Genomic DNA, 23,735 nt, shown 5'->3' on the forward strand with positions numbered 1-23,735 from the left:
TAAAACACATTTCTTTCCTTCTATTACCGATTTTGTCATGGCGAATAAGGAAAGAGTAATTGCAGTATGCTTTTTCTCACTTATCTCTGAAGCATCGCGAATAATTCTTTCTTCTAGTTTTGCAAAATCGAACAAATTTCTTTCGTAATTGTCAATTATAAATATCCTGTCTTCACAGTTAAAGCATTCAAGATTCTTTTTACAGTCTTTAAATACTTTTTCTTTTAAGCTTTCTTCCTCCTCACGTGTCATTATCTTTTTCTTTTTTTATTCATTTCATTTTCTATGTCATTACCAAACATAGATCTAACAAAATAGAAACATTTTCTTGTCATTTCTACCGCATGTGCAAGCCATATGTCATATTCAAAAAATCTCTTAGACGTTATTAAAATGAAGTAATTGAATATTCGAAAATCAACCTTAGCAAGGTATTCTTCTCTTGGGAAGTTTTTGGTACCTACACCTGGGAAATCCCAAATAAGAAAATTTTTATTCTTCGGATGTACGTAAGATTTTTTTTCATTTGTTGTCTCGTGCAAACCCACAGCCGCTGCGCCTTCATCGCTAGGCTTAAGACCTAGCAAGGCATTTATAAACGAAGATTTCCCTACCCCAGACTGCCCAAGAACTGCAATATTAATGTTTTCATTTTTCCATCCATCAAGATCCTCAAATATTGCCTGACTAAGGCCAGCCACACCTTGCTTTTGAAATGTGGATTTAAACTCCTCTGATCTCTTGTCCATTACGCTTTTCCATTTTTTATTCTTGTATCCATTCCTGTAAGTAAAACATTATTGCATCTTATCCGTAGATGTCATTTTACTGACATATGTAGAATTGCAAACCAATAAAGCTTGCCTCTACGTACATTAAAAGTAAGCACATACCATATTTTAGTTATTTATAATATAAGATACAACGGACCGAACAATTGAAACTCTAGGTTTAGGGAGTGGGTGTAGATATGAAGATTTCAAAATTGATTTCAAATTATAAAAATGTATGGTGTAATTTTGAGCGAATTGTGTTAAGTTATACAGGCATTTCAATATTTGAATATTTAGTGTACCTAGTCGTAAGAGCTGGGAGCTTGGAGGGGCGCAATCGTTTGAAGATAATTGTATATATGCATACTTTGGTTTCGTATTAGTAAAGCCATCAAAGAAACTCAATGAAAATATTTACAGAACTTAATCCTTAACTTTATCTTTATATTTCTAAATTCTTTTATCTCTTGTCTTGCTAGATTCTTTGTTGTTTCTTTCCTTGTTTTTTTTCTCCTCTTCGTTTGATATGAATATTACATAAATTACGAACTATGAACTGCTTATTTTTTTAAATTTTGTTAGCAAAGGTCCGTCATTAATATTGGTAAAACCTTTGACCCGGCCCATTTCTTTTGAACAAATTATATGTTCTGTTCCTGTTTCAAAATTTATTTTTTTGTGTACTTATAATGCTACATGTTTTCAAAAGCAATAAAATATAATTAAATCAAATAAAAACTGAAGTCAAAAGTTGTCTATTCAATATTTTATAAAGCAGCTAACAAGGTATTTGATATTTAGCGAACGTTTACATATAAGTTAATATAGTTAATGCTCAACACAGTCATCATTTACAGCTCAAATAGGGGCACCAAATTGACTTTGCAGGGTATAGGTCCAATCACTTGAACCGCCAAGGCAATGTGCATCTATGGTATCTCTCATAACAAAGTATAAAGGCTTACTCAAAATGCTTTTGGTTCATATTCCAAAGTCAGCAGTTTTAGACGAAAGCTAGACTAAGTGATGACCATATTTGCTTTGTTAAAGACATTTACAAATTCAAAATTTCCGTATATATATTTAATGAACACACGGTAAACGTTTAATTAAATGCACAACATGGGTAGCAAAAATATCAAAATGACTAATGAAGTATTGTATGTGTAGTAAAAGGTATTCAATTCTGAAAAATAAGTTCACTTCGTGAGTTTGTTTACATTACATGCCAGTCAGAACGTACAAACATTACCTGAGTCACAGGTGTACAAATACGTCAATCTTGGTACGTCTTTTTCCTTTTTTGAAATTTTGGCCTCTTGCTATATGTTTTTAAAAATGAAATCATGTCCATCGGAATATGTTTCTTCTCTTACAGAGGAAACCTATCACAGGATGGAAAGTTTATTATTCGTGCCTACTCGGCTACCGTCCCATCCGATATGCAGACGTTCAAATATAACTGCCATTGTGTACATATCACTATTGAATAATCTAATATAATTTGAATAAGTTTAGCATTTCCAAGCACTCTACAATATGTTTCAATAAAATCAAACCTGTATGTCGACGGAATTACTACAATAGTACATATACAATTAAAGCGGATAAAACTTTGCGCATGCGTATGAATAGCGTTGTTTTTGATTTTAGTTAATCTGTCCTGTGTGATTAGTTGCGATGTTGATAATACGAAATCATCATATATAGAAGTAAGTAGATTTAGATAGCTATTCCGAAACGATCAGCTTGAATTGATAGAAGTAATCTCGTAAGGGAAATGATGAATTATATTCTTATGTAATCAGTTTTCATTTAAGCTTGGTTCATATGAATCCTTTCTATATTTCTTATAACAATTACTATGAATTCGCTGGCTTTAAAAAATATAATATCCAAATGGAGTTTTCATTATAGACTTGATAAAATACTTAAAAAATTTTTATATTTATTTACATGTTAGATAAAAAAAGTGAGCGCATGGGGAAAAATGTACACTAGAACATTTATCAATTTCAATTTTAGTTTTTAACAAACAAACAATTATACTATAAAGTAAGTTTAAAAGTATTAACTCTCATAATTTGTTTCAGAAATGGCTGCTTCATCGCATGACGAGTTGTTGGAAATAAAAGCGGCCACTCAAAAAATAAAAAATGTGCTAGAAAAGGGCGGTCTTGAAGGACTACGAAAGGAAATAAATGAGAATTTATATCTTTGGCAAGAAACACAGCTGAATGTGGCAGTAACCGGAAGTTCCGGCGCAGGAAAATCGACATTAATAAATGTGATGATGGGCTTGAATGAGGACGACGAGGGAGCAGCACCAACCGGGGTCACTGAGACAACTTTGGCAATATCTACGTACAAGAAAGAAAATAGCAGAGTGACATACTGGGATTTACCTGGTGTTGGCACACCAAATTTCCCGAAAGATACATACGTAGAGAGAGCGAAACTGAAGGACTATGACTTCTTCATTCTGATGGCTAGAAGCAGATTTACCGCGAATGATGCCTGGTTAGCAAAGCAGATACAAAAACTAGGTAAAAGGTATTACTTTGTAAGATCGCATATCGGCCAAGATATTCAGAATTATAAGAGGGCTTATCCAAACGCGGAGTCTGAAAAAGAGCTGAACGTCATCAGAAACGAATGTGAAAACAAACTGAAGGAAGAGGTTCAAGAAAATACCACAATTGTCGGACAATCAATACATTTATTTTTAATAGATAGCTTTATGTGCGAAAGCTACGATTACAACCAACTTGTAGCTGCGCTTATTAGAGAAACCGGTGGATTGAAAGCAAGCATTTTAGCGACAAGTATCTCTTCTGCTACACAAGAGATTATAGATAAGAAATGCCGCGGCCTCTTCATCAGAATTCAGTACGTGTCTTTTCAGTCTGGAATGAGATGTACAGTTGCTTCAGCCGAGCACGAGATGAAAGATGTTTTCGAGCATGAAAGTAAATATTATCGAGAGGTGTTTGAAATTGACGATGACACACTGAAAGTCGACGGAGACTTGTTCAGTCTTTCAAAACTTGACACTTACATGAAGATAAAACAGCTAAAACGAATTGATAAACGTTTAATCACATCACATGTGATGGGGATAAAAGAAAGCATAAAACACTTCAAAAAAAAGATAAGATCCGATTTAGATAATATGAATATAGGTCAGAGGAACTTTATTTGCATAGTATTTAACATGTTGTTAACGTACATGAAATGCATGCATAAAATTGCTAGAAATCTTTTCCAAAATGTACCAATTCAGGTTGCCAAAGAGTGCGCTGTTAAAACAGGGCTTTAAACTGACAAGTAATGTATTAAAAAAAAAGAAAACAATACATGGAACAAACTATTTCGGAACAAGTTTTCTTTTAATTTATGTAAGCCACAATTGCCAAATACACGGTTCACGTTCATTTATTAAATGATTTTTTTTTCATCTGAGTTTCGTTTCAGCAATATTCATGTCTTTTATATTAATTTACTTTGCATGATATGATATCTAGTAAACTTTAGGTTTAGTATTGCTGTAAGGTATACAATGTAGTTTTTATTATTACATGTGAGTCATTGTTTAGATATCCATAACGCTACAATAATAATTTTAAAATCGGATCATTATAAAAAAAATATGAACTTTCAAAATTAAGGAACATGGCTGACAAAGAAGGTAGACATTTTAGCGTTAATGAAGACATATGTACACTGCTGAATTATGTCTTTATGAAATACTTTTCAAATATTTTTCAAATAGACGAATATTGACTGTTGTTGAGTTTAAGATAGAAATCATATTGTTTTCTTTCTCTCCTGTTCGAAAACAAGAGAAATTACGTTTTCATAATATAGTTAAAATGAATATCTAAAACAGATCTAATCATACATTTTGTTTTCGCTGCCATTGAAATAAAATGGCCACCAATTTGATTAAATATTGAAAATCTAATTCTGAAAAATCTTACTGTGCCTAAAATTATTTAAGAAAACCATGCAGACAAAATAATGATTACTAGAAAAGCATGACCTTTTCGTTCCAACTATGACTATTGATTGCGAACTTTATCAGGGAAGGGTCATTATGAAAGGAAAAAGTATTTATGAGCTAATTTACTTTTGACATAATCCGACTCCAGATGTTCATTTTTTACTTTGTTCATTATGTTTCAAGTTGCATCGTTTATTATGTATTTATATTGGAAATAAAATATGATTCTGTCAACTATACTTTCTTTTCATTCACCAGACAGTCTCGCTTTTATTTGTTAATTAATACATTCTTTACAGAAAATGCTGAAAATGTCTATTATAGTTTTATGCAAACTTTCCGTGGGTGAATTGATAATTAAAAATTTTATATTTAATTGGATGCTGTTTTACTTTTTATTTACTATTTAGAGTAGATGATTTCGTGTTCTTCAGAATTCAGTTTTTATTCCTCCTACTCAATCCTCTATGTTTATGTATTTGTAAATTGTAACAACTGCAATTATGTAATAAGTATTGCGTAAACCAATAGACTTTGATTGTGTGACCAGTCTAATGTTCCTTTGTCCTTAAAGTAAACCCTTTAACAAAGATGATGTTTCAATGTTGTCGGCCAAATGGGTCAAAAAATATTGATCTGAAACCTTTTTCAAAGTTTAGATACCTAAGACCTTGACCTTTGACATATAAGCCCCAAGATCGCACTGGGCATTTACAGACCATGTTTTATCCCTGTTTTGTTTGAAGGTTCCGGACCAAACAGTTCCGAAATTTTTCAATAGAAACAGTTTTCAAAGTTCAAGGCCCACTTAACTCGTAAAACCGATATCCCCACACGCAGATAAGACTTAAATATCTCGTAATTATAAGATATTCTCTCGAAGTTTCGAAATCTTTTCCCGTAATTATGCGATATCTTCTCGTAATAACCATATTTTTCTCGTAATAATGAATTCTTTTCTTGTTATTCTGCGGCGATTATCTCGTAAGTACGAGATCTTTTCTCGTAATTTCTAAAGTACATTTTCTCTGTTAGTGTGACCTTGACCTTTGAGCTAGAGTCTAAAGCTTGCGTGTGGTACATTTTTTTGTGCTACAGTAACAGCTTGAATATCCATTACTGCATAGCAAATAAATGACCTCATATCTTTGATCTTTCAGCTTTTGTTTTGATCTCTTAGCTAGGTCCTTAGTTTTATCTCGTTATAAGGAACATTTATGTTAAGTCATATAAAAACTATGATGAATTATAGTAAAAGACCAAACACGAAACAGACGCTGACAACATTTGAGCTAGTGTCTACATGTTTCACAATACATGCTGTCTCATCATGGGAACATTTGTGCAAAGAAAATTCCATATTCCATGATAAAATTTGATACGTGTGACGCAGCCCATTTCTATATCCATTTGTTTGTTCGCAAAAAGCTGGAGACAATCAAGAAAATCTGTAAAAGATCCGTTGGAAGTTAAGAATGCAACCAAGAGGAATAATAGCAGACTCGGTTTGATTGAATCTGTTCATGGGAGGTAATGAAATGTGCAACCTTTCTCACGCCCCCAGCACCGCCTTAAGTGTAATTCTTTTACACACATGTTGAATGGATTCCATGATCCCAAAGGACCAGAAAATATAATAAATAAAAATAATAAAACAGGTTTGAGACTTAGTGGTGACAAAAAGCTCACTACAGTAAAAAAGAAGTATCAATTTGAAAGTAAATCAAATATTTAAATGACATTGAACTTTTGAAATTGCAAACATTCGACTTGATACTTAGCTAAACTACTAAACTAAAACCTGGTTATCAATATGTGCAAACGCATGTCTAAGGTTCAAAAAATCACATGAGCTGTCCTTAGAGATAACATTACAGATAACAATAAGTTAACGACAGTTATGTACAGAGACGTTGTCCTTCAGATTTAAGTCATGTGCATTTGCGTCATAATAAAAAACTCAGCTGTTTTGAAATTGCTTCTAATATGATACATGTACCATCCTTATATATATTTAATATTTTATTCGTTAAACAGACAGTTTTTGTATTGTTATAGAAGTGTATAGAAGTGTTTTGTTTCAGGTCATTCAATACTGCACGTGCATCATCTGACCAGAAAAGCATCAACATGTTTGTTAATGTTCTATCTGTTTTGTCCTCGAAACCTTTACATGATTATTTTTTATTAAACCTGTTTTCAACTGTTCATGTTATCATTTTGACACTTTTTTTTGAACGGAGAAAAGTAAAGTTCGAAACAAAATAAATGTTTGCCGATTGGTTTAATTAAACGCAAATATAGAATTAACTCGTAAATGTATATGCAAAAATTCATACCTATAAAAAACAATTAATAAGTACGAAAATTACATTTTATGTCATAGATTTTAACCGTATTTCTGATATTCATATTTGCAGTTGTTCTATCTATTTCCCTATCTTATGTGACAGCTTATGTCTCGTAGCAGATCGGACAAATACAAACGATATATTCATTCAATATCAAGATAAAACTTAGGATCGACATTCCGTAAGATAGCTGAGATAGGTGCTTTTGTTCAAATGTGTAAACCTGAAGGTTTTATTTTGTGTTTACTTTACTATAACAGGTGAAATGGCGAACAGAGAAATATCAAATGATTTTAGCGCATCAATCACGTGTGATTCTGATTTTATAACTGAAATGTTTTGCGAGTCATGCAAAAAAGACAACGAGTATTCAAAAGCGGAAGGATTTTGTGTTGATTGTGTAGAATATTTCTGTGCAAAATGTATGAAATTTCATAAACGATTTCTTCCTCATCATGTACATCAAGATCAGTTAACAATGCCACAGGACTTTTGCCTTGAAACGTGTGAGATACATTCTACGGAGATAATAAAGTTTTTCTGTAAAGCTTGTAGCAGCTTTGCCTGCTCAAAATGCAATAGTGATCTTCACCAAAACTGCAGGACCGTACATGTGCCTGAAATAGTACGGAATATTGAAAAAAGCACCAACTTTCAATTATTTAAAAGCAAACTTATTCAATGTGAAAAAGAACTCAAAAACGTAACTGAATCATTGGTACAAACAAAACATTCAGAGGTAGAAAAGTGTTGCAATCATGCGAAATCAGCAATTAAAGCTCAAAGAGAAGAAATGAATACAAAATTTGATGTCCTTGAAATGAATATTGAAAAAGTATCTATAAAATCAGAACTGATGACGCCAAGCAGCTGGACGATTTAACAGATAAATATGATGAACAGAAATCGAAATGCGAGTCTTTGAGACGTAACGTGGAAATAATGCAAACAGCAGAACAGCGGAGCAAACTCTTCATTACCATGGAGAATTCTAAGAATGTTGTGGAACAATTTGAAAAAAGTATTATAGAAATTGAAAATTGTAGTAAAGTGCGAAACTACGTCTATAATCCAAACAGGTATCTTCAGGCAGTAATAGAAGACTGTGATGAAATTGGATCTGTCATCGATTTAGAAAGTGTAGAGGTTGGTTTCAACAATGCTATATACTTTTGACGATATACATACATGTATCTGTACATTTCTCTAAGATTAAATTTAATGCAGCAAGAACTTTAAATATAACGTTGATGCATTAACAATATGGCCAAAATCACGACAACAGTAAAATAGATGATAGCAATTACGTCAAACAAATAAATGAAGCTTTACTTAAGTTTTTGAATAATGAAAATATGTTCCCCTATGATAAGAGATAAGATTAATAAAAATGCATATATGTAAATTAAAAGTATCATTTTGTTTTTATACTTGGTTTCCTTTTCCCTTTACTCTGAATGAAAATAATATACGTTCAGTTTTTGTAAGAAAACGTTGTATCTTTTTCAGTCTGTCAAAATACATAGATCTGGAGAGGTTTACAACACACACAAGAACGATTTGTTTAAGAGTGCGTTACAGAGCTGTGGCAAAAATAAAACTATTGATTTGCTGCAAGACGAAATTAATGCGTGGAGATCAGAAACCGTAAACATAGCAGTTATCGGTTGTTCTGGTGCTGGCAAATCAACTTTTATAAATAGTATGTGTGAATTTGACGCTGAAGATACCTCTGCTGCAAAAGTTGGATTGACTGAAACGACCACCGCTATTACTCCATATTCACTCCGTAGAAATAAAAACGTTACTCTTTGGGATTTTCCTGGGGTTGGAACAGGAAAGTTTACTAAGAAAATGTATTTAGACCTAATTGACTTTAAAAAGTTTGATTTTTTTATAGTGGTTGTTTCATCGCGTTTGACAGAGATTGATTTGTGGTTAATGCAAGAAATTGAACATCGTGACAAAACCCTGTATCTGCTTCGAAGTCATTTCGATTGCGATATAGAAAATCTTAGGCGAAAAAAAAGATGCCCGAATAATGTTGATATAAAAACTCTCAAAACACAGATGGTATCTACATACAAGGACGTCTTAAAGGATTTTAAAAGCAAAGACAATATTTTCCTCATTGATAGCTTCGCATTTAATCATTATGACTACGAGAGGTTTGAAAAAGCGCTCACTGCCGATGCCGCCCAAATCAGTAAAAGTAAAGCACATGCAATTATCTTTGCCTTGCCAATTACAACGGAATATGCGAAGGGCGTAAAAACTGCCAAGCTTGAAAACAGATTATCTCATAAGGCGTTACATGCAGCGTACAGTCTTCCTTCTGATGTAGCAGTTGCACAATCTTTGATAGAAGAGAAAGAACTATACATCAGTCAGTTGTCTCTCCCGTACGCATCACAGCTTGATTTAAACTTAGACGTTTCAAAAGTAAAAGGCGAGTTGTTAGACTTGGAAGAAAGACTGTATCACACACAAGTTCATTCGGCAGTAGATGAACTGTTTGAACAATGTGACAAGACAACACAATTTCTGCTTTCTCTTTTTGATATCGTTCATGTGTATACCATTTGTAGGGTCTGGTTAAAGAACAGTCTTGGGAGTGTGTTGTTACGTTCATAGTCAATGTAGATTTGTTTGTCTATAATAACAAACATTTTACTATTTAAAAAAACAAAAACAAACAGATCGTACTTAATTTTTGTGTTAGATTTTATAGAATGTAATATAAAAAGTGAATAAAATGTAATTAGAATTTTTCACCTTAGTAGGCGTACATGCAGTAACCTTTTTCATTTGGAAATTTAACGTAAGCTATTCTAACATAAGATCAGACACACCGTATGAGAGAAAATAGATAAGAAAACACTTGTAACTTGTAAGACTGAACAATTCATAATATGTGAAGATAGATGATAGAAAAAGATATTCGATGGAATAAAGTAACTTTGACATGTAACAGAAACAGCAATGCAAAGGTGCTTCTGATATAAGCACTTCATCAAATAACCATTTGGATCTGCGCGATTAGCCCGTAGCCGTGACATTGCATATAAAGCAAAATAATGTTAGTACATATACCATCGTATACACTTGTTTTTCGTTTCGGTATGTGAAAACCTAACTTATTAGTTCCAAAACATATAATATATAATATAGTAGTCGCAACTTGACCGCGATGTTTGACCTATGGCTGATTATTCATATTGATTATTTCATTGTAAAATTAAGGGGTGCTTAGGGTAGCCGTGTATATTTATATGGAATAAGTTTGTACATATTTCAGTATCAAAGTATGTATACGTACATTTGATGAGTTAAAACTTTCCGATACACTTATTTATATTCATACAAATTTATGTTTCCATTTTCTCGTGCAGCTCGTGTTTTACTTACACTCCTTTTCAATAATAGGTTGTGCCTCATTATGTATTATAATACAAAGGTCAACCATCGGGGTCAAGTTGCGTCCACTATACTATGCCCCAACGATAACTTGATATTTACAAACATGACTATAAATAGATTAAAATGGAACATGGGGAATTCAACATTTTTCTAACATGTTACGATCTAAATATTTCTAGATTTTGTACCAATTACGAATTAGCTCAGTGGTAAAGCAAACTGTCTATGTTCAACAGATCTTTTGCCTTGTGGGTTCGAAACTCAGCATAGACATTTAATTTTTATTTCACTTTTGCATAAAAATTAAGATTCCTTCATGAGCTCTGTGACAACACGACAGAGAGGTATCTAAAGGCGATATGGCAGATTAGAATAGTTTATTTTATATAAAAGATGATATTGATTAAATGCATGCACTTTAGCCATGCAAATAAAGAACATACTATTGTGTTATATAAAGACATATATACAAATACAAACCATCAAAGAAAGAAACAAATATACGGAAGCTAAAATGAAAACGAATAGGAAAAAAAATCTGAAAAAAAACCTTCATGAGGATTCGAACCCACAAAACGATTCGCTTATATCCAATTCTTGTCTGCATTTTACCCAACTGAGCTATGTTGCCATATACGTAGTGGATATTTAAAATATAAGAAATGGTAATATTTGCTTGTCAAGAAATGCGCAGGCATTATGAATTGTTATTTCATCAGTTATCATGAATTAGACTCGTCCTCGCATTTCGCCGGGAATCACGTTATCATTGGGGACTAGTACACTTATTCCCGATGTGTTTTAATGAGATACTTAAACAATAAGCATTACTAACAAATGAGTTGTTGTTGCAATTGATCATCGGTTACCTTCAAAATATGAACCTTGTAAGTACGAATATTGCTTCTTATTACATACCTAAAATTATTTTCCATTGAGTTTCAATGGACCGCGATCATGCAATATTTTTCCATATTGATGTGCAACGCTTTCATATCGGACGTGGAATGTTTTGTTAACGTTGTAATGGAAAGAATCGCGTGTCGTACAAGGCGACTACGCGCACGTTACGACAATAAATTGACGTCATTTTCGCGGAAAAACTAATGTGCGTAAGTTTGATTTGTTAATTACATTTTCGGAGAAATTCTTTTCGTATTTTTCCTGTCTTTCGTTACAGAACGATAATTTAGACATAAATTAATTATTTGATAGTGGGTATGTAATAAAAAGGTTATCGGCTTTGTATGTAGATATTGCACTCTTCTTTCATGGATAATATTGCGCTCCTAAATTCGCGCAATATTACCGCTGCAGAACTCGTGCATATATCCACATACAAATCTAATAACCTATAGACATTGCGAATAGCTCAAATATTAATTCAAGAATAACGTTACTTCATCAATTGTCAAAACAGCAGTCTTTAAGTGACTTGTGGCGGGCACTACTTTGACTAACTTATGTTATGCTTCTGGGCCTTTGGGATCATGAAGGACATTTATCTTTACTGTAATATAATTCCGCTTAAGCCGTTGCTAGAGGCCTGAGAGGTGTTACACATTCCGTTACTGTTCATAAACAGACTCAAACAAACCGGGTCTGATATTATGTTGTTTGGTTGCGTTCTATGCTTCCAAAAGATCCTTTCACATTTTTTATTTATTTTGTAATAAAAAAAGATAGACTTTAGCCTCCACTAGTTCTTTTCATAAGAATAAAATATTGCCATGAATATAAAATCTGAGGCATAATTTTCACATTTTAATACTGCGATTTAATGGTTCATATATTGTAGTTTTATTGCTCCGATAGGTCGTTCAGCATACCAATCGTTAGATCCTATGTAAATGTCATGTAGCAGATGGATAAAAATATCATAGAACGATATATAACTTATATGCCCTATTTCTGACTTAAACACATAAAGCTGGAATATTGTCATTTAACATCTGTATTAACAGTTATGAATAGTGAAATTCATTTTTGCTATTTCAAATCATCGGCAGTTGTTTTTGCTCAGTGTCATTTAACAGGCAAGATTACAGAATAAAGTCGGGAAGGCACGCACGTGGGATATCACGAATTGCGAGCCTTTAAACGAAATTCAACACAATTCGTCAAAATTTAATACAAAACTGTTCTGTGATTAACATTTAGTCTATCAAATTGATCATCATATACATTTGTAGTATTAAAGCTCGTACTCCGAAGACAAACTACTGATTTTTTAAATAAACTAGTTTATCACATTGTGTCATGGTCATAACTGACTTTTTTGAAGCACTTGTACTCTTTAAGGACTTCGAACTGATATAGATTTAGAGGACGTTTTATTTTATAAAATATTGTCCTTGGGAGTAAATGCAAATTTTCCACATGATTCAGTTTTTGAATGATATTCTTGATATTTTGAAGTTAGCAGATTGAACGCCAGGGTAAAGGAGACCTTGTGCCCCTAAACAGATTTATTTATTGGAGAATGGTTGGGCCTATGGCAGTTCCTCTTCTTATTTATATAACAAGTTAACTGCTTTTGGTGAGCAGATGATCAAAATTATTTTTAGGGCAAAGTCAGTCGTCCGCTTACCTTTCCAGACTGTTTTGCGGGTGGAGGCGCACAGGCATGTCTTATTTATCATGGTGCATAGATGCTTACAATAAATAATGCACGTAATAGAACTTAAGTTTCACAATGCAAATGATAAGTATTTTCTATAAATAGTGTTCTACTGTAAACTAGTTATCTCGCGTAATGTAACCTATTTTTATCGTGTAACTTAATTTTGGAAACTTTCAGACTACACTTCATATGTAATCGGACCTTGCAGTTGCTTCTAGCGTATTCAACATTTTAATTTTGATTTCTATGTGACCAGTAACTATGTACTAGACTAAGTAATATTTGTAAACTATAGCTGTCATCGAGTCATTCTGAGTGTAACAAAGGCCTCTATGATAATGCCTTTGTCAGTTTATATTTGCAAAAAGTACAACATTCAAACACTAAGAAATACAGCACTTGTTATAATGATTATTGAATATTGGAATCGAACAATTATCTACAAATGTAATCAAGGGAACATATTTTCGTGAAACTTAAGAGGATGTTCTGTCACAATAATTGTAGCCAGCATCATAGCTAGAAAGGTACTTGGTTGACGGTATGCCTGGTGTGCATTCAAGACCAATATTCACATATGCCGCAGCTTTAACATTTACTGCAGCGGATCGAGAACCCATATAACCGCTAAATAGTGTGATGATTAAATCAAATTCATGTATAGTAGCAAATATGGTATGCTGCTGAACACGTGTAATTTGGCATTTGAATCCATATGCTATTATAGTAACAACTTTTCATTATTATATCATATCAAATAATCATGGATATACAACACATGAAGAATTGTCTGAAACTGTATAAAATGGGATGTTTATGTTACTGTTTATTGTATCACATATAATGTAAAAATACAGAATCAGCAGCTGTTTCTAATTTACCCTTGATCAGGCAAGGGGTATTAATCAAAAGGAATCATGATCATAAATAATCAGTAATCGATTAACATTCAAGTAATCAGACATAATCATTAATCATGTATAATAGGCCGTCAAACCTTCGTTCTCTCTAGTATATTTGACCGCAAAGTGTATAGAACTTTGATGCGTACTTACTAAGTGATTTATTTTATCTCGAAACGTGTACATCAAGTCACGTGCACATTCAGCTGTTCTTTTTACATTTAATTTCATATGATCGCACACATGCAACGTCCAATGACATCATTTTTCGTTACAAAATTACTCAATGGTCATTTCTTTTACGGACATTGCTCAACAATTTTAATATTTCCAGTTCCTAAGTGTAACGGCAATTGACCTATTACATCTGTGCTTCTTCCACGACAATTAGACTGGAAAAGTGCCAAGATACTGTCAGTTTCATGTTACAGTCTACCAACTTATTGATATCTATAATCAAATATGTAAATCCATTGACGTAAAACAACCGACATGTATGGTATTTTGTGACATATCTAAGGCATTTGATAGAGTTTAACATAAGGGGTTAATATTCAAACTTAGACAATATGGTATCTCGGGCAATATTCTCAGCTGGATAGATAATTTCTTAAATGACCGTTCTCAAAAAGTATTCGTCAGACAATCATTTTCCGATACAAAATATGTGAATGCTGGGGTTCCTCAAGGATCAGTGCTTGGTCCCTTACTATTTTTAGTTTACGTTAATGATATTGCTGAGTCACTTATGAGTACTACACGTCTATTTGCCGACGACAGCTCCCTTGTAGTTTCTACTAACAACATTCCTCTCATGGAAGAAATGTTAAATTCTGATCTTGAAAAGATTTCTTCTTGTGCAAAGCAGTGGCTGATCAAGTTTAACCCAGCTAAAACAGAAATGATGTTCTTCGGGCTATCTAATTCCATGAAACCATCCCTTATTTTTGAAAATACACCGCTTAGTTTTGTCGACCATCATAAACATTTAGGAATTACTTTCAGCCAAGATGGCAAATGGCATGACTATATCAATAATATTTTGGCATCAGCATCGAAAGTGCTCGGATCTATGCGTCAATTAAAATACAAACTGAAACGCGTTACACTAAATCAAATTATATAGCTTACTTAAGACCTCTTATTGAATACGCATCAATTGTTTGGGACAGTTGCCTTGAGTATGAAAAGAACTCTCTGGACAAAATTCAATATGAAGCTGCTAGAATAATGACAGGTCTCACGCGTCCCATATCAATAGAACGTCTTACAAATGAAATAGGTTGGGTCTCCTTGTCAGATCGTAGAAAATTTCAAAAACTGAATCTGATTTACAAATATTAGAATGGTCTATTGCCAGAATACCTTAGGGCATTTTTTCTCAACTCTGTTGAAGATTCGACTCCATATAAATTAAGAAACAATTCTGACACGCTATCAAGACGTACTGAAATGTACTCTAAATCTGTCGTCCCGTCATCACTGAATCTATGGAACGAACTCGATAATAGTATCCGTGAATCACCGACGCTTGCTTCTTTCAAATCCCATTTAAAAAATATGTTCAAACCACCAAACGTACCTAAATACTTTTTATACGGAGAAAGATTACATTCAGTTCATCACGCACGCATGAGAAATAGGTACAGCAACTTAAATTTTGACCTTTTTACAAACCATCTCAGAGATGATCCTATTTGCGCATGTGGAGATGGAATTGAAGATACCAAACACTTCTTTTTCAAATGTACCCGGTTTCGAAATGCAAGACTACAACTCTTTCAAAGTACTCGCTCTTTCCACCCATTAAGCCCACGCAAACTTCTTTTTGGTGCGGATACTTTGACTGATTCACAAAATGAAAAGATCTTTAATGATGTACAGGTATACATAAAAACACAGGACGATTCCATCATCAAGTATAATTATAGCGCTTCCTAGTCACAGATTACATGTAGTACCTAGTTCAACAGGGGTTCGAGCATCGCGTGGGGGGTGGGTGGGGGGGGGGAGGCGGGTGCGGTCGGTCGCGCTGGTGGCATTGTAACAGAAGTACAACGGTTACCATAGTTTTTGTATAATCATTGTTTCCCTTTTTGTTTCCACTTTTTCTTTTCTTTTTTTTTTTGTGTAATTGAAACATTTTTCTATGTGTTTTTCCTCATTTCTTTAAATTATAAAAACCGCCATTAGTTTAATCTACAATTAATTGACGCAGTGGGAAGGACTGCTTATAATGTTGGTATAACTTAGTCCAGCCCATTTGCTATTTTTATACTTCTGTATTAGATATGTGTATATTATGTATATAATGAAAATATGCAATAAAATATGATTAAACTAAACTAAGTTTCATGTTTTCTCGTGCAGGAGCATGGTGCTGCTTTAGGGGTGTTACTTTTTCTCTGTTTTCCTTTGTGAATTATGAATTAATTTACTTGATTGTTTTCTTTTTTGTTTATAAATATTCGGCATACATCAAATAATACTGTTGGTCTTCAGTAGTGTTTTGTGCGAATCACTTGAGGCGGTCGGCACGAGTCGGGATTCGAACACCGTTCAGCCCGTTACGCCTGCATTTTCTGTTACATTAATTATAGCTTAACGCATCCGGTCCAGATATAAGCAAGTTCTATATAACAGTGCAATTAAAATATATCAAATATTGATGCCTGGTAACTCATAAAATTATGGTATCATTTAAAAGTGTATTGTCTACTGAAAAAGAAAATATAAATTACACGACAAAAATAGGTTAAAGAATTTTTATGTCTTTACTTTAAAGTTTTCAATGATACTTCAACAGAAATCTAGTTATTATAGTGTAAGACTGATCATTTCGCAGTCAAAAACATGACTAGTGATTTGTGCATATCATTTCGGCCATCTAATATATTGATTCTTGTTCAGACACAAATCCGTCGAATGATACAAAAAAGTTTGGGTCACAAGGCATCAAAAGGTTATCTATTTGTTGATCGGATACCTTAATCGATTACAGGTACAAATAGACTGTAGCCATAATCATTTTTAAAGATTATTTGTTGACTGCATTCTCTTTTCTATCTAGTAGATCTTCAAATAAATGGATACACATTTGAAAACGATATTGACACTTGTTTCGCTAAACGACATATTTTACAATTGTCTTACATCTCTCTATGGATTAAGTTATACACCTAGGGTGAAAGTATTTTTCATGACATCACAGAGTTGTGTTAAGAGCTGGTAAATGTAATTGTACAATGATTTTATGGATTCATACAAAAGCTAACTCTACCCAAGCTTTTAAGTTACAGTTCATGATTCCTGGATATGCACCTGTTTATTATTATCATTGTAGCATAAAGCAATATTCAATTTGACCTTTATAGAAAAGGTTACCCACATGACAATAAATTTGATTATATCTACACGATTCAGTGTAGAATCGCCCCTATTCCTTCTAACTTTAATCAGTCATGTCACTGTGAATCCTACTTTATGATCAATCGTTCCTTGTTTTTAGGATGTATGCCGCTCTCTTTCAATCCATGATGATGTACTATCAGCTGGCAGTATGTCTGACGTAACTATTTACTTCCGTCAGTGTCGATCGCTGAAGATTTAGCAATCTGAATCGGTACCGTTTCAAACAGATTTGAAGCAAATTGATACAAGCAAGTCATGGACTTTACAAGCATGTTTGATATCAAGGCAATGAAATTTTTGTGATCAATTTCTATTTCATCCAATTCTGACCTAAATTTGTTCTGATACTGTTTAATACCAGCCACGATTCCCTCAACACGGGATCGCATGAAACGTTTATTGATCTTTTTAAGTTGTTCCTTTCTTTTAGTCAGCTGCTAGGTCTGAAACGCTAAATAACTCTTGATCAGCTCTAAGTGTGTCGTCGTCAATATCAAAAACTTCGCAGTAGTATTTGCTCTCCTGCTTAAGAACGTCCCTTATTATTTTCTCGGCCGATTCTGCTGTACACATCATCCCCGCTTGGAAAGCTACAGTCTGAATCTGCCTGAAAAGACTCCGCCATTTCATTTCAAGTATGCCTTTCGTGACAGAAGAGAGACTTGCTACTAAAACATCGGCTTTCATTCCCTCAATATCTCTTGTTAGTGCTGCAACAAGACTATCAAAATCGTATTTCTCACACCCTAAACTGTCTATTAAGTAAATCTTGTCATGTGTGTGACCTTCCATATTGATTTCACAATCTTTTCTTATAATTTCCAGGTGTTTCTCCGGATCGTGAGAATTTGGATGTGCTCTACGATCATTGCAGATATCTTGGTCGACATACGATCTAACGAAGTAATACCTTTTCCCAATAGCTTGTATCTCCTCCGCTAACCATGCATCGTTTTCGGTGAATCTGCATTTAGAAATCAAAATGAAAAAGTCATAATCTTTAAGCTTGACTTTTTCTACATAACTTTCTTTCGGGAATTTTGGTGTACCTATACCCGGTAAGTCCCAAAATATTACATTTCTGTTCCTTTTAGTATAAGCGAAAATGTCCCATGTTGTTTCTATTGCTCCAGTCTGCGCCCCTTTTCCAGTGTCCTCATCCAGACCAAGTATGGTGTTAATGAAAGTAGATTTTCCCGCACCTGCACTTCCGGTTACTGCCACATTTATTTTAGTTTCATGCCATTGTTTTAAGTCTTGATTTATTTCCATTCGCAGACCATCGATACCACGCAGTTCTACAACCCTTTGGAATTTCCTTGTAATTATGTGAACTCCAAAAGTATCGTCTTCCGACACTCCAGCCATTCCTGAAAATAGAAAATATCAGTTAGCAGTGTTTTACTTTTGAACAATCTTGGTTACATTTTGTTTCAAACTAACTCCTGTAAATAGTCCGAAAGACGTCATGATAATTAAGCGTCTGTAGTGTGAAATTCAAAAATGATATTTTTTCAAACTTCACGAAGAGTGGGTTGGGAAGACGGGACAACAAAAGAAATTAAACACATTCTTGTACTACACAATGAATACATAAAAAGTCTGACATCTGTTTCAAAATAAAAAAAACGATAATCATGCCCCAGTGCTAGAGTCTCACTTAAAACGTAATCCCTATTTCAGTATTTAACGCATGCTATCAATCAAAGTTAGTTCAAATAAAATATTAAAAGCTTCAGTGAAAGGATGAATAAGAATGTAAAGAAATAATTTGGTCACTTTGTCAGTTATAATTATTTCTTTCATTTTCATTCAAAGAAAATAATTTATTTATCGGTCTTAACGTATATATTCTAGAATTATCAGATTAATATATATAACCATTCCATTTACAGAAGACCTAGAACTAACTACGATGCGAAATTCAGCCTTTGCACCTAAATATTCTTCGCCAAGTAAAAATCCCTATGAAGTTTCTAAATAAATAAATAAGCGGGCCTGACTCATCTCCACGCATCCCCGATTTTTCTGATGATCGTTACCTTAAACAGTGTTTAAGCATAATCTGAATAATCCTTTGAGAATAGACTAGCTTCATTTTGAGTTAGAATAAAAATGGACACTATTGAAAACTGTTATGTTTTTGTTGGGTTTTACGTCATACCGATACAATTATGGGTGACTTTACAGCTTTCTGTTACAGAGAAAGGCCTCAAGTGCCCGTCCGTGCATTACTTTATACAGGTAGAACCAAAGCCAGCCAGATGAATTCCTTTCTCACATTTGAGAACTCGAACTCACAAGGAAAGAATAAGTGATTCAACAACCTTAACTTTAGACAAAGTAGGCTCCTTAAATATTTATCGCGTAAAATACTTTTTGTGTAATCAAAAGAGAGCGGATATGTTTTTAATACATTTATGATGACAAACAAAAAACGGCAGCCTCCCCAAACCGCAACTCACAGCAGGACATGCACGCACACAATTCATGGTTCGCGTCTAACCTAACTCTTAATTCCCATTTTGTACTTAAATCCCACTTTTTGCTAAAATCACTGGACTGTGTAAAACAAGTGAAAATCTAAACACGAAACTGCAACACAGGCATGTCATGTAAAACACAAAAATTGTATTATATATAAAAGCAAACCTTTAGACCCCAAAACGCATACATTCAATGCACACAGTTAAAAGATAAACACAACTATGGGCCTGAATAAATAATCCATAACACAATTATCAAAACAGCTTAGTCTTAATTGGATTTAAAAACCTTCCTATCATAGAGTTCTGCACTTGTTCCTTCGGACACAATCAAAGAGGAAAGTGTAGATTCCAACTAAAACAAAAAACCCGTGCGAAAAAATATGCGCTAAATATAATTACATTACCTCTTTTGTCTCAGTATCGATGTTTTACTACTCCGTAACGACGTAATTGCACGGCCCATCAGGACCGGGCATATAGAGGTGGTTTAAGAATGTGCCATGGGTTCGGTTTTGACAATTTTTCCCTTCGAGTCATATTTTCTGTTACAATTTCGTTTGGCACTCGAAAAGTGAATATTCCAACGTGTAATCGCAACAATAATGGAACTGATATTATTTGATACTGTTCCTTCTGGTTAATATTTAGCAATATTTGTAGAATTTGCATTATATTGAATCGGATTTGATCATTTTCAGCCTTTCAAGTTATACGCGTACAGCCATTCGCGCATGCGCTGTGAAAACTAGATCTATGTCATTCTTTCTGTACATGTCAGTTTGACGTCCTTTTCTATTAAAAATATTTTGAAGTGGATTTACAAGGTAAGTTACCAACAATTTTTGTTTTTGGCAACATTGCATTTTGAGTGCCAATTCACATGCGTTGGTCTAAATTGTAGAATAAACCAAACTCCTAGCGAGTCACCCCAAGTGCCCAAGTGATGACCTACTTACATGTACACTATCAATAGGAAACATAAATGAATAGCATGTTTTAGAAGACTTTTTGTTTAGTTACGCGTTTTGATAGGTTTGTAGAGGTGAGTTGCAGTCAAAGTAACATTTTTAATGCGTATAAATGTGAAGTTTTTGAAGACGGAATAGTGTAAACAATAGACCACGTTACGTTTGGCGCGAATTTACTACACATACATGTACATATGCTACTTTTGGCAGGTGGCGCTGTGTAAGGTTTTTCCAGTTATTAAACGAAGCTATTTATAAACATATCCCAATGTCCTGCAGTTACTGAAACATAAGGCATTTTAATTTGTTACTTTGAGACCGCCTCGGTGTCGGAGAGAATTTGTACATACAGTGATACTTCCTAATAATAAGAGGCGCGAGGCAGTATAATAAAGAGATAGATAGTCGAACTGATCCGACGTACATCGATACAGTTTGTTTTATATTGTGACGGTCAAACTGAGGCTGCAAAGCCAAATGTCAGAAATTAAAAAAGCAGCCATTCAGCGACAATAAGCTTGTCTAAAGAGATAGATAAATGAACAGGTCTAGGATTTCATATGTTCTCTAAAATTATAGATTGAAAAATCATGGATTGTCAATATATGTACTGTATATATTTTAAAACCTAGACCTGTTTCGCAGACATTCTGCCAATATGGATCACTCAGAATTTTCGGAAAATATGAAAAAAATAGTGATCAATCTGTTTGAAATTTTCCTATTTGTTTTATCTATGCATGTTATAACTGGAAGATATCCGGCCGTTTTAACCTGTGATTTTTGATTTCATAAAACAAGTCATTAAAGCCAAAGAAGTAACTTAAGGCTAGTCCAATGACAAAACATACAGGTTTTAAGTTTTTAGTGCATTTTTAGTGCCAGTTGAATATTCACGTGTGGAACTAAATTGTAGAATAAACCAAAGTCCTAGCAAGTCACCCAAAGTGATGACATAGTTTAATATTAAATAAATAACATGGATTTTGCAAAAGTTTATAGAGGTGAGTTGCAGTCAGAGTAGCATTTTGATGCAAGTTTTTTAATTTTTATGAGTATAAATTTGAAGTTTTTTGAAGACGGAAAAGTGTAAACAATAGATTATGTGACTTATGGTGCGAATTTACTACACATGTACATATGTTACACTCGGCAGGTGGCGCTGTTCAAGGTTTTTCCAATTATTAAAGCGAGCTATTTTTAAACATATTCCAACGTCCTGCACAAGGGGGCATTTCATTTTATTATAAGGTCCAATGATAGTCCAGATAATGGGTGATTTGAGACCTCGTGATAAATTTTGACTCTCATTCTTCTGGTACATATTTCCTGATGATAAATAACAACCACTACTTTTCTGCTAGTTTTGATTACAAAACGAAAATTGTGTTTTGGACACTTGTATGTGTATGGATTACGAATCAATTGTGCTTTTGACATAGAATTTAAATGATGAAGATTTATAGGGTATTAAAGTCAATGTCCTAGATTATGACACTATTACATGTTATAGGTTTTTCTGCAAAAGAGACCGCAGCTAATTGCATATTTTGTGCTACATTTATTTATTTGAAGATTTCCCTAGTTTTTAACAACTGCCCCGACCTCCCAGTTATGATCAGAAATTGATTGTTGGGAGTATTTCCATAGATATAGATTTATAAAGAGATTACATACCCATTCAATAAAAAATGAAAATGTAATTTTAGTCCCATTCATATACATGATACTTTCACTTTGAAAAACAGTGTATGATTTCCAATCTGCACATTTTCCTGTCTTAAAAATCATATAGTATTTAAGATACCCTATATGACTACAATATAGCTAGTACAAAAAACATTTTGTTTCCAGTAACATGCTAAAGAAAAATAGGTAGGTAGGTCAGGTATATTTTTTTTTATTTCATTATTAAGTGGGACCTTTCGGAAACTATTTTTTTTGTGTACAAAAAAATACGAATAAGGGGGTTATTCCTTTAGAGCATCAGTAACAGGGATATAAATAAACAATTGGATTTTCCTAATAACATTCCTTATCCACAGTTTTATCTGAAGATCTAATATATCGTCTCTAGGTCACAGGTGTTATAATTTTGTTCATGAATTTCTGTATTATACCAAACAGAAATATAGTTTTTCTTTCACAAAAGGCATGGATGCAAGAAATAAGAGATGGAAATCTTATATAGAGGAAAAAATAGAGGACTACAAGTCTGCATTTAGACAAAAAGGTATTACAGGACTCAGTGAAGCTATATGTGAAGAATTAAACGCCTGGAAGAATGAGCCAGTCAACATTGCAGTCACAGGTGCGTCTGGGGCTGGTAAGTCGTCACTAATCAATGCAATACTTGGACTTTCCGCGGAGGACGACAGAGCAGCAGCAGTAGGATGCACCGAAACAACCATGACTATTAAATCTTACAAACACCCGAGAAATAAAAGATTCATGATCTGGGATTTTCCAGGAGTAGGAACAAAAAATTTCCCGAAAGAGTCTTATCTCACACTGACTAATTTTGGAAATTACGACTTTTACATTTTAGCATCATCAACGCGTTTTTATGATAATGATATATGGCTTGCAAATACTATAGCAAAGATGGGTATACATTTTTATTTCGTCAGAACAAAATTTGGAAATAACGTTGAAAGTGAATGAAAAAAACAGAGGAGGAAGAAAAAATCAAAAGAAGATATAGAGAAGGATTTGAGAATGAAAATCTTTGAAGAATGCAAAACAAACTTAATGGAATTTGAATTTAGGAATAACATTTTTATTGTAGACAGCTA

At 33.6% G+C, this 23,735-nt stretch overlaps 4 protein-coding genes across 4 annotated transcripts; 2 read left to right on the forward strand and 2 right to left on the reverse strand.

Moving 5' to 3' along the window:
• Window positions 1–251: 251 nt before the first annotated feature.
• On the reverse strand, window positions 252–749 carry LOC123532735 (interferon-inducible GTPase 1-like). Its single transcript, XM_053535718.1, has one exon. It carries the CDS (start codon window positions 747–749, stop codon window positions 252–254), a length of 498 nt encoding a protein of 165 aa, XP_053391693.1.
• Window positions 750–2,447: 1,698 nt separating this feature from the next.
• On the forward strand, window positions 2,448–5,000 carry LOC128554434 (interferon-inducible GTPase 1-like). The gene is made up of 2 exons (XM_053535716.1): window positions 2,448–2,485; window positions 2,867–5,000. The coding sequence occupies exon 2, from the start codon at window positions 2,869–2,871 to the stop codon at window positions 4,090–4,092; it is 1,224 nt and encodes a 407-aa protein (XP_053391691.1). The 5' UTR covers window positions 2,448–2,485; window positions 2,867–2,868; the 3' UTR covers window positions 4,093–5,000.
• A 2,380-nt stretch (window positions 5,001–7,380) lies between these two features.
• Window positions 7,381–9,817, forward strand: LOC123531042 (T-cell-specific guanine nucleotide triphosphate-binding protein 2-like). The gene is made up of 2 exons (XM_053535717.1): window positions 7,381–8,273; window positions 8,637–9,817. Exons 1-2 carry the CDS (start codon window positions 8,070–8,072, stop codon window positions 9,759–9,761), a joined length of 1,329 nt encoding a protein of 442 aa, XP_053391692.1. The 5' UTR covers window positions 7,381–8,069; the 3' UTR covers window positions 9,762–9,817.
• An 8,092-nt stretch (window positions 9,818–17,909) lies between these two features.
• Window positions 17,910–18,851, reverse strand: LOC128554435 (interferon-inducible GTPase 1-like). Its single transcript, XM_053535719.1, has one exon. It carries the CDS (start codon window positions 18,849–18,851, stop codon window positions 17,910–17,912), a length of 942 nt encoding a protein of 313 aa, XP_053391694.1.
• Between the last annotated feature and the right edge of the window lie 4,884 nt (window positions 18,852–23,735).

Source organism: Mercenaria mercenaria, unplaced genomic scaffold, assembly GCF_021730395.1.
Source record: "Mercenaria mercenaria strain notata unplaced genomic scaffold, MADL_Memer_1 contig_5040, whole genome shotgun sequence".
NCBI classification, from domain to species: domain Eukaryota; kingdom Metazoa; phylum Mollusca; class Bivalvia; order Venerida; family Veneridae; genus Mercenaria; species Mercenaria mercenaria.